General features: G+C 46.7%; 1 protein-coding gene across 1 annotated transcript; it reads right to left on the bottom strand.

Moving 5' to 3' along the window:
* Positions 1-92: 92 nt before the first annotated feature.
* itga6a (integrin, alpha 6a) lies at positions 93-15506 on the bottom strand. Its single transcript, XM_076040181.1, has 25 exons — positions 15196-15506; positions 9268-9392; positions 8861-8940; positions 8507-8768; positions 8290-8421; positions 7331-7544; positions 7025-7218; positions 6837-6931; positions 6304-6431; positions 6122-6211; positions 5779-5840; positions 5531-5700; positions 5318-5461; positions 5109-5224; positions 4205-4364; positions 3746-3832; positions 3551-3630; positions 3373-3450; positions 3157-3259; positions 2494-2661; positions 2320-2409; positions 1811-1918; positions 1602-1700; positions 1384-1509; positions 93-300 (listed from the first exon to the last, which is right to left on the bottom strand). Exons 1-25 carry the CDS (start codon positions 15396-15398, stop codon positions 136-138), a joined length of 3279 nt encoding a protein of 1092 aa, XP_075896296.1. The 5' UTR covers positions 15399-15506; the 3' UTR covers positions 93-135.
* Positions 15507-15917: the final 411 nt, after the last annotated feature.

Genomic DNA, 15917 nt, shown 5'->3' with positions numbered 1-15917 from the left:
CAATATGTACAAAACATACATTAGTTCATCTACACAGTGTACAAAGGCGGGGGACATGGCTAATTTCTCAGTTGGGCAACGCCTACGATTGCTTTTCTTTTCTTTCTTTTAATCACAGAAAAACCACGGCGGTGTTCACGCGTAGCTGTCGTTGTCGATCCAAGTCGTCATCCACGGCTTCGTCTCGGCAACGTCCGGCTTGACTTTGCCATCTTTGTGCTCGGGAGCTTCCTTTTTGATCCGCACGGCGTGGTAGCGAGGGACGCTGTCCTCCCGACGCGAGCGCTGGAAGAATCCGCACTGCGAGGGGGGAGACGCACCGTCAGTTAGGTTGGGATTTTAGAGATTTTGCTCTCGCCGGGCGAAAGGATGAAGCGACATCAGAAAGATGTGGAGGAGTCTTCGGGCATGACTTTGGCAGTTTGCAGTTTTGTTTGTTTTCTATTGCAAACAGCGCAAGCGGCAAAAGCGACAGCAGGCAGGGCAGCTGCGGGCCGCAGCGCACAAACATCCAAACACTACAGGAGCAGAAGATATTAAGTCTGGTTGTAAGGAGAGGAAATTATTTCATGTCAAAATTCAGAGACACATATTGTACAGCTAACAGATCCGTGCCAAAAGTCTTTTGGCCTGAAGGTGTTTGGGGGGTTTTGCTGTTAATTTTCCTTGACAGGCCCGGTACAATATGTGTCTGGTTGAATTTCTGGACATGAAGCAAGCTGGTTTGCTGCTGCTGCTGCTGCTGCTGGAAGAGGCAGCTCGTTAGTCACTTGCGCGTCACACTCCATGCTGACAGCTATTTTTGGTTTTGTTTGTTTGTTTGTTTGTTTGTTTGTTTTTTACCCCGGCTCAGAGAACAAAAGTCAGGCCTCAGCAGAGAGTTTGTCTTTGTCAGAGGGCTGAACATGGATCTCTGCCTTGTGATACGCAGCATCATATTGGTCTTTTGATGCTCTCTTGAAGAAGCCGCACTGAGGGGGGGAGCAAGGTTGACCGCGTGTTAGGAGTCACAAACTCAACAATCGACAGCCAGAATCATTTCATCTGGCAGAACCCCCAGAGGAAACGCCGTTTAAAGAGCAAAGGATTCAACAAGACCAGTGTTGAATAATGTCCAAAAGAGAAGAACTCAAAGCTTTGTTTAACAACGCCAGAAAAAAATCGAATCCAATCTTGACCTTTTGTTTTAACTGTGGGCCAAATCAAGTTGTCGATCATTTAAAAACACAGTTTTAAATGTTAAACTTAAGTTAAAGTTGTGAGAAATTCAGTTCAAATATGATTAAATGTATAGTCTCAGTAGTTTTAAAGGAAGGCGATTAAAACGCATTCGATATTTACAGACTTCATGTCTAAAATGTGGCCGTGTCGAACTGAACTCACCTTCCAGAGCAGGTACACCAGCAGGGCTAAAATAAGGACGCCTGTCAGAACAGCGACCAGTATGATCCACCAGGGGACGCCACTGTGCTGTGCCACTGTGCTCTCTGGCGACACTGTGACTCTCACCTGGCAGAAGACAAGGCGGGGGCAGAGCGATCAGTGACGGAGCCTTTTGTTTTGAGTAGCGAGCCACCGTGAGAGGAACTTGAGCTACTTACATCAGTGTCGGGCGTTCCGAGGACCATGTTCTTAGCTGCACTGTGAAGGACCAGCGAGGCTCTGACAACAATTTCCAGGTGCGACAGAGACGCATAATCCTGTGGAGGAGGACCGTCAGCCGCTGATGTAAAACGAACTCGCAAAAAACAAAAAAAACAAACAAACAAACCCTAGAGAAACACAGTGATTTATTTATTCTTGGACTTGCCTCGATGAAGGTGGAGTTCCACAGTCGAGCTCTCAGTTCGATCGCTGTACCTCTGATGCTCTGCAGGGGGCACTGTAGCTCCACACATCGGAGCTCTTTGCCGCATCTCTGCGAGGGAAAAGGACGGCTTTCGTCTTATTCTCGCCTAGACGACTGTTTCTCAACTAGCAGGTGGCGACCTCAAAGTAGCTCGCGGAGTTGTTTTGACTGGGTCCTGTTTTGTTGTTGTTGTTGTTGTTGTTGTTGTTGTTGTTGTTGTTTTTAAAGGGATTTTGAAATACATATATTTATAGAGGAAAATGTGCATTTATTTTGTAGGATTCAATTCAATAATTTAATTTATTTATTTACTGGACATGACAGAAAGTTGGTTAACCTTTTTTTTTTTTCTTTTTGTGAATAAATTTGGGTTTCGACTTCATGATAAGGAAAGATACATGGGTCCTGAGACTCCACCTGTTGAGAAGCACTGGTCTAGAAATGATCCAAGCTAACACTCACACACTTACCAACACTTTGTTTTTGCTGGACAGGAGAGACGCTTTGCCGACAGGTTTCCTCTCGCCAAGTTCTCGTTTGGTCCTGGACGCCGACGACTCCTGGAAGTTGGAACGTTTCTCCTCGTTAACGCCGAGTTCAGAGACGAAGCCTTTCCGGGCGGCGTGGCGGCTTCGAGCTCCTACCTGGATGTGCTGCAGAGGGTTGATCTCGGACTGAGGCGTGCAGACGATGTCCTGCGGCCCCGTGGACGTCACGGCCACCAGGTACAGCAGCCACTTGCCGTCCTTGGTCCACTTGGGCCACTGGATGTGCAGCGATGCTTTGACGGACGACTCCCACAGGTTGTTAATCTGGCGGTGAGACTTCTGTTAGTCCGAACCCAGGGACACCGCACGGGCTGGCCCGTCTCAAAAAATTAGAATATCGTGGGAAAAGTTTGGTATTTTTGTCAGTCGATTCAGAAAGTGAAAATGTTTAACTACGTGGAGTGAAATATTTCAATCTTTCATTTCTTGTAATTTTGATGATTATAGATTACAGATCATGAAAACCTAAAATTCGACCTTAGCTGCACTGTGCTTAGCTTCAGCCTCAATATATCACCAAAAAAGGATGTTTTCGGCACAAACGTCAGGCTTATGAAATTTTTATTTCTATGCACTCAATACTTGGTTGGTCAATATTACACTCTATGTGCAAGGAGTCTATATTAAATAACAGTTTCACTTTCTGAAATGACTGACAAATATATTGAACTTTTTCCATGATATTCTAATGTTTTGAGATGTACCTGTACACATTCTCGTATATATTTCAAAGTTTTACTCTACACGAGTGGAACCCACTTTGAATGTGTAGTTTATGGGACTTCCGATCTCCTCCTCAGTCTTCATTGCACTCTCGCCCTTCACCACGCCACCAAACGACACCAGGTTGGGTCTGGCTTCTCTGTGGGGGGGGGGACAACCAGCCAACATCAGGACTTCACACACTTTAAAAAAAAAAAAAAATGCTGCTATATAATTTTATTTTGGTCGTGCATTTTTATTGAACACACTCACCCAGTGACAGACAGCGGCAGCTCGATGACCACTTTGGCCTTGACCTTGACGGGAACAAGGTTTTCTTGCACACTTGTCCTGATAGAGAAAAGAGAAGAACCGGTCGCGTTTATTTATTTGTCCTGAGCAAATGCATTTCCGTTGCGCGTGCAGGAACGCGGGATGCAGCAGCGTTTACGTTTGCAGCAGCAGCTCGATGTCGATCTCGGTGGCGTTGAGGGGCATGGCCTTGGTGCTCAGGATGATGTGGAACGTCGTCTGGTTGAACAAAGAAATAAAACGTCTTCAATTTTATTACACCAAACACAACTTTTAGGTTGCACATGATAAATGTTTTTTTTTTATTTTTTTTTTTATATATATATATATATACCTCAGAGTCTCTCTTGAAGGGATTCCCCAGCTCGCAGTCAGCCTGGGAGCCGTTCTGATTGGCTGTACAGATAACTGACTTTTCCTTCTGCAAAACCAGAGGAAAACAATAAGACATCCGAACTGTAGCTAGGAAATCAAACCAATAAGTGAGTTTAGACCAGGGGTGGGCAAACGTTTTGACTACCGGGCCACAGTGGGTTCTAAAATTTGACAGAGGGGCCAGAGATGGAGCAGGTAGACAGGCCTGAAAGTCGTCCTTTTGTGACATCACAAAGGGCATCGATACCTCTCTCAGGTTTTTGAGAGAACCCACACCCGCAGCCAGGTGTTTGACACTGAGTTGTTGGCACGTAGTGTCAAGAGCAACAAAGCAAAGAACGCTCCGAATGGGGCTGAAGCAATCGGAGCAGGCAGAACAGCCACCAGGTGGCACTCGAGTGTCATTTGTCGCTCTCACCGCGGGCGGAGAGCGGAATCCAGAGTAGGACAGGACACCGGAGAAATTTGCCAACAATTTGGCCTCGTAAGCGCCGTCTCCTCCCGTGTTGCTGACGGTGACCCGAAGGGCCAAGTCCTTCCTGTCGTAGCTCAGGTGAAACACGGGCGTCTTCCTCTCGCTGCCAGGGAACACAAACACGGCAAACTGGCATCAGTCTGATGCATGGCTGTGCTGTAAGAACTGGATACCGGACTTAGCAATACGGCAGCGAGACAAATTTCCCAGTGGCCACTCGTGGTACTGCAGCAAACATAAATAAGTAAATAAAAAGCATTTTTCCTATAGACTGCGATACAAAAATAAACGCCTTTAAAACGGCTGACAGGACGACTGTGACCTGAAAAGCGATTCAAAGCAAATCTTTCACATTGTAGATTTATCAGTTATGGTCTTTTAGTTTAAAGGCCAGAAAATCACCAGAAAAGAGTTTATTCCCAGCGTGAACTCACAACATCATACGTGCCGCTGTGTCTCAGCTCGTTCTGTGTCTGTAAGTGACATTCTCCAGAATCGTTCTGATTGGCTTAATAGATCATGTGAGTTACAGAGGCATGATGGGAAGTGTCACTACTGCTAATGCTCTATGAGCCCATTAATGCTGAAGTCAAAAACTTTTCCAGCGTATGCGCTGGGTGAGCAACTTCATTGAAATGAATGGGCCGCCATCTTGGACTCTGGGAGCCTGGTCTGAAGTTGGCTTGAGTTGAGCATCCATACGCCCCAAAAAATGCTTTATAGATAAAGTAAATTAAACAAGCAACTGCCTGTCAGCATTCTTGCATTTATTTTAGACAGAACAAATATAAGAATAGTAATCATATCTGGTTCACCCTTTAGGTTTAGCAGGTGTGTCAGGACTCACATGGGCAGTGGGTGGTAAGCATCCAGGCTGTTCTGCTTGTAGAACAACGCGTACTCCATCTTCAGCTTGCTGCGGCACAGGTTATCGATGCCGCAGCCCTCTTTCAAAAAGTGCACCTGCAACAACAAAGCAACGGGCGCTTTGGACTGTCCGCTCTGGCCGCAATCACACGTCTCTGAACTCCGAGACGTTGCTCTCTGATGCCTTACCGACTTGACCGCTTTGCTCGTCTGTGCAGAATCCAGTACGGGCAGCAGCGGTGGGAGGCTGTTCCTGGATTTGTGGCGCTTGGCGCCGACGATCTCGGCGGACACCTCGAAGGGAATGCCGCGCATCTTGTCCCTGATGTTGTCCTGTCCGCCAGGAGAGCGATCAGTCACCGAACCTCAAGCCCTCGAGGGATCACTCGTCCCGCCGCTTACCTTCACTTTGGCCATTATCATGATGCACTTTTTTTTTTTTTGGCCGCGGAGATCCAGGGTGCTGTTGAACTGGTGCTCCGCTTCCGTGCTGGACTTGTTAAGGAAGGTCACTCTGGAGGGCAGCCCCAGCTTCCGCCGCTGCCCGTCCGCCTCCACCATGAAGACGATCGCTGCAGAGGCACAGAGGCACACTGGTGACAACGTCTGAATGAAACTTTGTGGGAGTGAATGTTGAATTTGTGACTCACTCAGATCGGGGTTGTAAGATGCCAGGTTTGCTTTGTAGCTGAGGCAAATGTCCATAGTTAAGCTAAAAACAGAAGAGGGATCATTTTAACGCTTCTAACGAGTTTTCTTTGACTGCAGTTTGTTAAAGCATACGCGCAGATATACACACATACACACTACCAGCAAAAGGTTTGGACACACCTGTTTCTTCTTTATCTTTACTACTTTCTACACTGTAGATACATACTGAAGACATCAAATATATGACCAAGATATATGGATTAATGTGGCAAAAGACAAAAAATGTTCGATTCCTAAATATGTTATGTTGTTGATACACACACACACACAAAAAACACCCACCAAATGCTGTTTCCACACGTTTTAACTGTAAGGTCGATTTCCTTTGGAGACACTTTGATGTCGCTGGTGATGCTAATGACCTGCCGTGCTCTGAGGGAAAAACAAGGGGAGCAAAGTGTAAAAAAACCCCACCAAGGTTGTAATTAATCAATGAATGTGAAAGGGGATCATAAGAAAGCCACCTGTAGATAACGGCTGTGTCCGACAAAGAGCCTACAGCCACGTCGGGATACATGTTCCCATCCAGATCCATGTTCCCCGCCAGAGAATATCCAAAGAGTCTCAAGTTGTGCTCTTTCCCCGAGAGGATCTGGGATGTGATGCAACACATGTCAAGCGTTAAAAAAAATAAAGCAGCAAAGTTTATATGACGAGTAACAAAATGCTTTTGGACAGCAAACCATTGCGTGACAATCAAATTCTGAATTTACTAAACCTCGACAAAACCTTCCACATATGTGAAGCCGATATAAACAAGGCAGCCTTGAGCGACCTTGGCTTCCAGAACTGTAGGTTCTAAAGAATTTTCTAGACTGCTCTACATTCTGGGAAGATCACTGACAGCCTGTTGGAAAAGATGAGACAGTATGGAACCGTTAATGATCCACTATATTAACCTGATCATCGCTATCTGAGTTCCGCACTGTTGAATCTGAGGGAGGTTGGGAAACAAACTGTTGATGCAAAGCTGAGGCACTTCAATACAAAAGCCCACCTGTGCAGGGCTGGTTTTGATTCCCTGTGCAGAGCCGTGGAAAATGTAGACCTTTCCCGCCCCACCGTCATCGTTAGGAGCGCCAACTGCAATATCTGTTTGAGGGAAAAAAATATACATTTAAAAATCAAGTTTACTTCACAGGCACTGAAATGAGACGTAAGCTGCAGAGTGACAGGTGGAATTGCCTTCGTATGAGTCCTGGTTGACGTCTCCAATGTTCTCCACCGCCAGCCCAAACATGGAGTCTTTGGTGCCGTTCAGACGGATGGGAGTGATTCCTTTCCACCTTCCTGCCTTGTTGGTGTAAACATAAACAGCCCCTCCCACGTCTCCGTCCTTCATATAGAACTGAGGGGCCCCGACAACTATGTCCTGCCATCTGGATCAAAGGGAGGGAGGAAATGCGCGGGAGTGACAAACTAAACCCAAAAGAATGAGAGAAAGTCTGGGAACGTTTCGATTTCTTTCTCAGGGACTAAAAGTCTTTGTACCCGTCGCCGTTCAGGTCGACCACGGCCACGTCGTATCCGAAGGAGGACGCCAGCCCCGGTCCGTACAGGGTGTGCTCGACCAGGAGTTTACTAGACGTGTCGCCCCCCTTCTTCAGCAGCAGCACAGCTCCGTTGTGATTGGCTCTGGGCGCTCCAGACACCACCGTCAGGTCACGACTGCGGGTGATTCTGTGCCCCGAATCCAGGGAAAACCCTGACACAAGGAGGAGCGAAGGAAATCCCACTTTACACTCTGCACCACTTCTCTATGTCATCATCTTTTTTCCATAGTAAGTAGGTGCATTGTCATCAATACGACGCCTGATGCTCAAGACGAGGGAGAAACATCTCCCTTCCTCCCTGCTGTTGTCTAGGACAACCAGCAGAGGTCACTATTGAAGAGGAAGGGCACAGTCTCTATTTTCACAAACACAACTTACTCGTAACAACACAGTTCATTACATTTTCTCTACTATCTGTGTGTTTGGTAACACCTGCCTTTCAAACTCACTAAATGAAGACATGAAAAATAGTCTCCAAGGAGCTATTACGGAATAAACTATTTCTATCAATATAAACAATATAAATGAACAACACACTTTTGCAACTGTGCAAAATTGACATTTGACAGATACAATCCTCAGTGAGCACTTAGTCATACGTTGAACATACTATTACACTTACAAACTTAGATAAACTCAGTATATCAGCTGCTACACACAAAAGCTCAGACCCACCTTCAGCTTGCATGAAGTCACGTTCATGCAATTGTTTTACAATGCAAATAAAGTTTTGAACTGCATAAAAATTGAAAGCATTCAACACAAAATGGGACTGCATAGCGCATGACAAGAGAAGAACACTGTGACAATTTGTAAACCAGAGAAGGAAGTTAAAAAAAAACCAAAAACAAGTGTGGTCAAAAACCAAGAGTGTGCAAGTGAGTCATACACACTCACCGAGGTAGCTGTTGGCAGGCACAGGCACCAGGTCCGGGTCCGAGAGATGCTCGTCTCCGACCTCGTAGGGGCCGTCGTCGTACATCTCCATGTCCACCAGAGTCTTGTTCCGTTGCTCCACTCGTACCATGCCTGCAGGGAAGGTGGGAGAAGAGATGTTCAAAACACATTGAATCCAGGACTGGAAAACATCGCGCGGCCGATCTTCCACTCGTACCCTTCCAGTTATAAGCTCCAGGTGCTCCAAACACCACATAGTGGTAGTCTTTGGTGAAGGTGGCGGCCAAACCCTGCTGGCAGGAGCCGAACCTCTCGTGGCCTCTTCCTCGGCCTTCACAGAAGTTCCAGTTGCCTCCGTCCTCCTCGGAGGCCTCGTTGATGGTCAGGTTCTGGCTCAGGACGTAGCAGCGGCCCGTGATGTCCCGGGACTCCTGGGAGGTCGTCACATAAAGGCGCCTCTGGTAGCGGTGGGCGCACGTCTGAAAGGCACGGAGAGCGCAGAGCTCCACATGAGCCCAGGAGCAGGCAGGAAGTGAGGGGGAGTGACGCTGGGCGAGTCGGTTCCACTCACCACGATCTTCCCTCCGGGTCCCTGGCTCTGAACCGTCACCCCCATCCACTGGTTCTCCTTGTTCTCCACTCTGACGTCCTCTGTCAGCAGCACAGCCACAGTAACATAGTCCATCAGTCCAGGACAGGTAGAGAGGATAGAGGTTAGGATGAAGGGATGGATGGACAAATGGATAAATGAAAAATGATGATTTATTGGATGAAAGGCTGGAGGGATGGAGGGATGGATCAATGGCTGAATAAATTAATCAATGTATGGAGAGATGCATAAATGAACAGATGGATGGATGAATAAATTAATTAATGGATGGATGGAGGAATATATAAATAGATGGATGGATGGATGAACGAATGAACGAATGAATGAATGGAGGGATGCAAAAATAGATGGGCAGACGGACGGCTCACCTTCATTGTCGAAATCGATGCGGTCGCAGCTGTTGCTCAGAGTGACGTCACACTTGTAAAGGCCTCCGGTGACTTTTGAAGCCTGCCTGGTCAGAGCTCCTGCTCTGGGTGCACCCACCAGCAGCCTGACGGAAAAACACAAAACATCACACGCGGTAAAAAGGCAGAAACAGCCGACGTCACCGACCGTCACCGCCTCCATCTCGAGCTGCGGCTGCCAATCATTCACAGACGGCTTTCCGTCCTGCTCTGCGGCGCCGTGTTGAATTTAGCGCAGGCACGTGAGAGGGTCACAGGGGTGACAGCGTTTGATGGCGAAGCAGCAGCAGCAGCAGCACCAGTGCATTTCTCTACTCTTTGAAAGGTGCAGCGTCTCCCCTGCTATATGGACACCACTGATGTTCCACTTCTGATCAGCAAAGTGTAAAAAAGTAAACTAGTCCAATCTTTTAACCTGGCACTTCACTGTGCTTCCCACTGGTGTCAATAACGTGTAATTGTGCACTGCCAGAGTTTAAAATATTGCCTCTGTGAAAGCTCATTGTGAGACCTGTGGATTAAATGTGAGTGGTTGAAAATATACAAACTGAGTCTAAAAGTCCCTATGTGTGCCTTTTAGAGCACGTAGAGAGTGGAGGTGCAAAATCCACAACCACAACACAACCACAACAGCAAAAGCAATTTGCACAACTTTTTCTAAGTGTGACACCACAAGAGTGACAACACTCAGAACACATTATGTCTGCGAGCTAAAACCCCCCAATTCTATTAAAACTTGTGAGCATCAACCGAGGTGTGAAGCAGACGTCGTTTGTGTAACACGCATAAGAAATTGACAGAACATCAATTGTTCTCCTGCTGTACGATACACTGTTGCACAATTCTGAGATCCCAAATCTGTTCCCTATCAGTGGAACACCTGTGCAGTCGGGAAGCAAAATGAGAACTAACCATATTTCCGTTTGAGGGTTCACGACCTCCTGTATGTACGCTACAATGCTAATACGGACAAAACAGAAAGGAAGGAAAGGCTTCTGCAAAGTCAAACTGGCACAAAACAGAGAGGGAAAAGTGCAACAAAAAACATACATTTCTTTTGACTCACTGGTTTGTTTGTTTTTTGAAGGATTTTGAAGGAGATTAGATTTTTTTTTAAAATTAAGAATTACATAAGAATTAAACAAACTAGCTTTAGCCAGTCAACATTTCACCCATTAAATAATGAAAATCTCCAACTGTAGTTTTGACCTGACATGTTGTTTTTAGCCCAAACACAAGGCTAAATCAAACGTCAGTCCAGCCTTGAATCACTAAAAACACAGTCTGTGAACGCAGTCAATGAGATACCTTCCAGTGCGATATCCCTTAATGTGATTTGGGTGGAGAGAGTGCAAACATAGCTCACGTCACACATGGTTACACTTGGCTGTGCGAAGGTGTTTGAAGTGAGCTGCAGCCTCGCCGCGAGGAGCTAATCCTCTCCACACTTCTCCATGGCTCCCCCCCCCCTGCAACCTGCCTGCTGAACTGCGGCGCCTCACCTCTTAAACAGGGACTCACCCAAGGGGCTCAGAGTGAGACTATGGGCAGAGTGCAAAACGCAAATGAAAACACCGACACAGTCTGGCATCACAGGTAAGATCTTTTAGAGACGTAAGTACAGTGTTGTTGGAGGTATGAGGTGTTTCTGTCTCTTTAGAAATATTAACACTGGATATTCTAAAAGGCTTAGTAAAAAAGGAAAAAGAATTTGCAGAGAACACGAGATATCAGTGAACCATTTTCATCGACGCCCGTTAAAAGAGAAGATAAATCAAAGATTAATTACAAAGATTCATCGAGGCATTACAACAGAATCGCATGTAACCGAGCCAGTCAGCCAGGTGGAGGAAGACACGTCCAGTCCAACAGCAGATGTCTTCGGGGGAAGTGACGGCTGTAGAATTTAGCAAGTAGCCGAAGAATAACATTGACATTTACATGCAACACATCAGGGAGACACATGAACCAGTTGCAGCAAAGGAAAAGCACCACAGATTCATGTTTTATCTTCAAGCTCCCATACTGGATAAAAGTTGTATTTTTCATAAGCAGTCGGGCACCATTTTAGTAAACAAGTACATAAATAAGAAAATCTCCATAGTAGCTGCACATTTAGCCCTCTGTTTACAGCCTCCCATGTGTTTGAAGGGCAACAGAAAAGAAGCGGTCTCACAGGGTGAAAGCATGGAGTGTGGCTGCGCCAGTGTGACATCACAAGGGGCTGCACTCTGGAACTTTGAGGAAACAAGGCCAAGCACAAGGACGGATAGACTCCTCCCTCCCACTGCTGGGGAGTTTATTGACCGGCAGTAGTCAATAAAGACGTGTCACGATTCGAAAAGCACCGGCAGAGTAAACCTTGCACAGCGCGAGACTTCAACAGCGAGAGGAGGAGGAGGCCGTATCCCATCATGCACCTCGTCTTTCAGCCGGGCCCTGGGTGGGAACGCACGGCGTGGCTGGTGTGGCTTTGGTTTACACAGTGATCTCACTGCTCTTTGTTAACAGATGTGGCTGGCTGCTCTCACAGCTGTGCACTCAGAGCAACAGGACCCTGGTGCAGCTGTTCTAACCAATCCACACACACACACACACACACACACACACACACACACAACGTCTGATTAGCACTGGACTCTGATTGACACACATCACTTAAAGGAGTTGTGGGGTCAGTAGCTGCTGACAAACGTCGAAAGAGGTTTTACAAAGCTGAGAGATTTTAACCGTGTTTACTCCCTGAAGGGCAAAAACACGAGAGAAAAGCCTCCTGTCTGAATGCAGAGTGGAATGTGTCGACCGATGATTCACTGATGCATTTAATCTATCGAGTTACACGTGCACAGATGGCAGCCCGCGTCCAGTAGGCCATTTTCTCCGCTATGCAGTCAGTGGATGTCGCGTCCACATCATTAACCCGACACGTCGTTCACTCCGGAGGCATCCAGCTGCCCGTCTGCACATTTCACGCTATTATTTCTTTTCAACCCCGACTCTCATCTCATCTCATCTCACCCGATGGTCAAATGCAGATTTTGGCCGTTATTTATAATCGAAAACCAAATGAGAAAGTCGAGTCACTGCTTGCCAGTCGAGGAGCACAAACAGGCGTTTGTAAAGTCGAAAGTCCTGCAAGTTCACGTCGTTTTCAATAAAGTTATGACATTTGGACTGGGGAAGCCGGCAGAGGCTAATCTCGTTAGTCGCACATGCCGCCCACTCACACATATATTCAGGCGGTGAGGGAGGAACGAGCGCATGTATGCACTGCCTCTCTGAGTCTCAGTGTGCGTTTCATTGTGATCCACCAACAGATGCAGATGACCTCAGTGAGTTCAGCTGGTGGCAGAGAGAAGGGAGGAAGAGATAGAGGAAGAGGAGGGGGGGGGGAGGAAGAAGAGGAGGAGGAACCGCCCGTCACCTCCTCCTGTGCTCACCACTGAACTCTCACTGCATTCATCCGGCTCATTGTCCCTGTCTTTTTTTTCTCTTTTTTTGAGTGACGGAAGCAGCCACTCTCACTTTGCTCCACACACTAAAACACTTAAAACACTTAAAACACGCACAGACACACACACACACACACACACAACACATCACTGACATCGCTGTTGTCATGCAAACACGACAGGCCTGTGCAACACCGCTGGAGCAAAGCCAAAGCAGGCTGCCAGGTAGTGTAGCTCTACTGGTTAAAGTGAGACTTTAATCACTGCTTTTATTTTTTAAATCCACTATTGTGGCCCCAGATCAATATGTTTTGCAATCACAGCAAACCCACTAAACAATAAAAAAAATTACTTGGACAAATTGGACAGTAAATCCTGCACGTAGAGACAATAGCAGCAGGTAGAACCAGGCTTCTCTGAGAGTTCACATCAAAGTGGAACCGAAACAGTTAGAAATGTGTTGGGTTTAAACACAGCATCTTCTGAAAGTAGCAGGAAGGAAGCTGGCAACGTTTCTTCGTGTAGGTTGTACCCTCGCCCTCCTCTCAGTTTCACTAGCTAGCCAAACAGCAGGCTGACGACACATTTCAAGCCACCGTTTGCCCAACAAACAGCGACAACTTGGTGCCACAACTGCAGTGTTGTAGTCAAGAACGAACTGAGACCAATACGTTATCAAGACTAGAGAGTATCGAGAGCGAGACAAGACCAAGACATTTGGGGTTCGAGACCAAGACAGAGTAAAAATGTCTCCAAGTCCGAGACGAGACCCTTATAAAGTGGTTTGGAGACCAAAGACTAATCTCGAGTACTACAACACTACACAACCGTAACCATCTTCCCAACTGTGGGTGCTTTGCATCACTTTCACGCGCTTTGCCCGGAGAAGAGGGGTCGGGGGGGGGGGGGGGGGGGGTTGGCCAGGTAGTCAAAACCTCTGAGAGATTAAATTCCACACGTTAGATGTAATCTGTGCGATCTGGTGGAGGGAGGCGCGTCTCTCTATCTGGGCCTCTGATCACCAGTGCTGGTGATCACTGGTAGTCGACATGCTGCAGCAGAGCCCCGGGTCCCTAAACAGTTCCCCATCGCAGGCCTCGACTTGCCAGCTGTGTGGCAGGACGGCCAGGAAGCACTGAGGAGGTGGAGGAGGAGGAGGAGGAGGAGGAGGAGGGCAGTGACTTGATGTGACGGTGCTCAGCCTTCACCCCAGGGCCGCCCTCGCTACTTCACAACACTGTTTCCTCCGCAGGAGTCCCTGTGTTCACACTACGGACGGAATGTTTGAATTTAATGAACCTGATTGAAGATGACAATGATTGAGGTTTGATTTGAGCTAATACAAAAAAATGAAATAACAAAGTTAAGAATGCGACTAGAAATGATTAAAAAAACAAAAAAAATTCATGTTCAAAAAGAAGTGGAAAAAACTCCAAACGTATCTAACGCAGACCTTCTCCTATACACTAATGACATGAGACATATATCGTGTCTGTCCGACTTCCCCAATATTGCTACTACTAATAACAATATTATTCATCATCATCATAATAGCAATAATTTATTATGGCGATAATAGCAACATAAATAATCACCATAATAAATACAACAACAACAACAACAACAAAATAAAAATCATTATAACAATGAGAATCTTGATGACTTTCATTATACACCTACTGTACACATACACCTGCATCCATGTAAAAGGACAGCGAGTCATCTGACCAAGCCCCAGTTTTCATCACTTGGCCTCAATGAGTAAAACACCTTTTATTGCACAGCGCTGTTGATAGTAATCCCAACAACAGCAACACGTGCGGAACACAGAGGCCCACAAGGCAATGCACAACACCACTATCGACGCAGAGAAGCCAACTTTGAGATGAAGTTGCGGGGGGCAATTGATTTCAGCCATCTGTGAATCCTCCTGTTTGAACATGCGGCCACATTTACATCACACTTATAGTCATTGTCGATTCCCTTGTTGTCCTCGGGCTCTTTCACTTTTTCTTTAACAAAGCACCGCGGGGACTCGGTCAAAGCCCACCGAACAATCAGAACAAACACACGCAGAATCAGGCAAGCAACACTGAGAAAGAAAGTGGCCGAGACTCGCTGGGTGTTTCTTTTTTTTAATCCGTGTAGCACCTGACATCACGCAGTCAGTGGAATAGTTTAGTACAATCTGGTTCAAGTGGTGATGGAAGGGGGGGGGGGGGGGGGGGGGGATTCGCAGGGCAAGATTTGCAACGTCTTTGCACTTTATAACTTTTTAAAATGTTGGGATTTATATTATTGATATGAACCATCTCGATCAGGTGACGTAGAAGACACGCTGCGGCACTTTCACACAACAGGCATAATTAAAAAAAAAAACAAAAAAACAAACTAAACTAACAAAAGCAAACGGGTTAATAAAACAGGAGCAACTCACATTCTTTTATCCGGGTTGAGCTGCCGGTGCATGGCCAGGGAGAACCCGAACAGGCTGCCGGACTCTCCGTCCTTCCTGATGACATGACTGGTGTCCAGGTTGAAGGCGAGCACCGAGCCGGGCTCCAGGATGATGACCACGGTGGAGAAAAGTGCAGCAAAAGCGAGCAGAGGTCTCCCGTGCAGCAGCAGCAGCAGCAGCATCTCGGCGCTTTCCAGATGTTTCCACTCCACAGATGAGAACCGCTGACGCCGGTGAGCCTGCGACCACTTCTGCGCGGTGCCGCGACTGAGTAGCGGGCGCTGCGGCCGCTGCTCCACGTCTGTCCCCGCCTGGCACCGCAGCGCCCCCTCAGGACATGTGATGAACTACACTACAGATCAATCCCTGCTGCGTTGATTGTAATGTTATGAATACAAAGTTTTACAACAACAACAACTACAACTACTACTACAAGTAGTAGTAGTACTATTAAATATGAAAATTGCTAATAAAAATAGACTATTGCATGTTAATGATTTGTATTTTAATAAAGAAGACAAGAAAGGTAGGAGGGTTCATTTACGGCAACTGGAATGTTCTTGTAATCTTGAAGATCGCGTGATCTTGAAGTCGTTCTGCCTCTCATCCGAAAGGCGTCTTCAGTTCATGAACTGATGATCTTCAAGATCGCAAGAACAAGTCTAGTTGCGCTTAACTTAACTCTTCGACCTTAAGATGAC

The sequence above is a fragment of the Nelusetta ayraudi genome, unplaced genomic scaffold, assembly GCF_046127955.1.
Source record: "Nelusetta ayraudi isolate G7.1 ecotype Tasmania unplaced genomic scaffold, CSIRO-AGI_Nayr_v1 ptg000060l, whole genome shotgun sequence".
In the NCBI taxonomy this organism is placed as follows: domain Eukaryota; kingdom Metazoa; phylum Chordata; class Actinopteri; order Tetraodontiformes; family Monacanthidae; genus Nelusetta; species Nelusetta ayraudi.
Note: the sequence above shows the minus strand (reverse complement) of the source record. Positions and strands in the feature narration are given on the sequence as shown.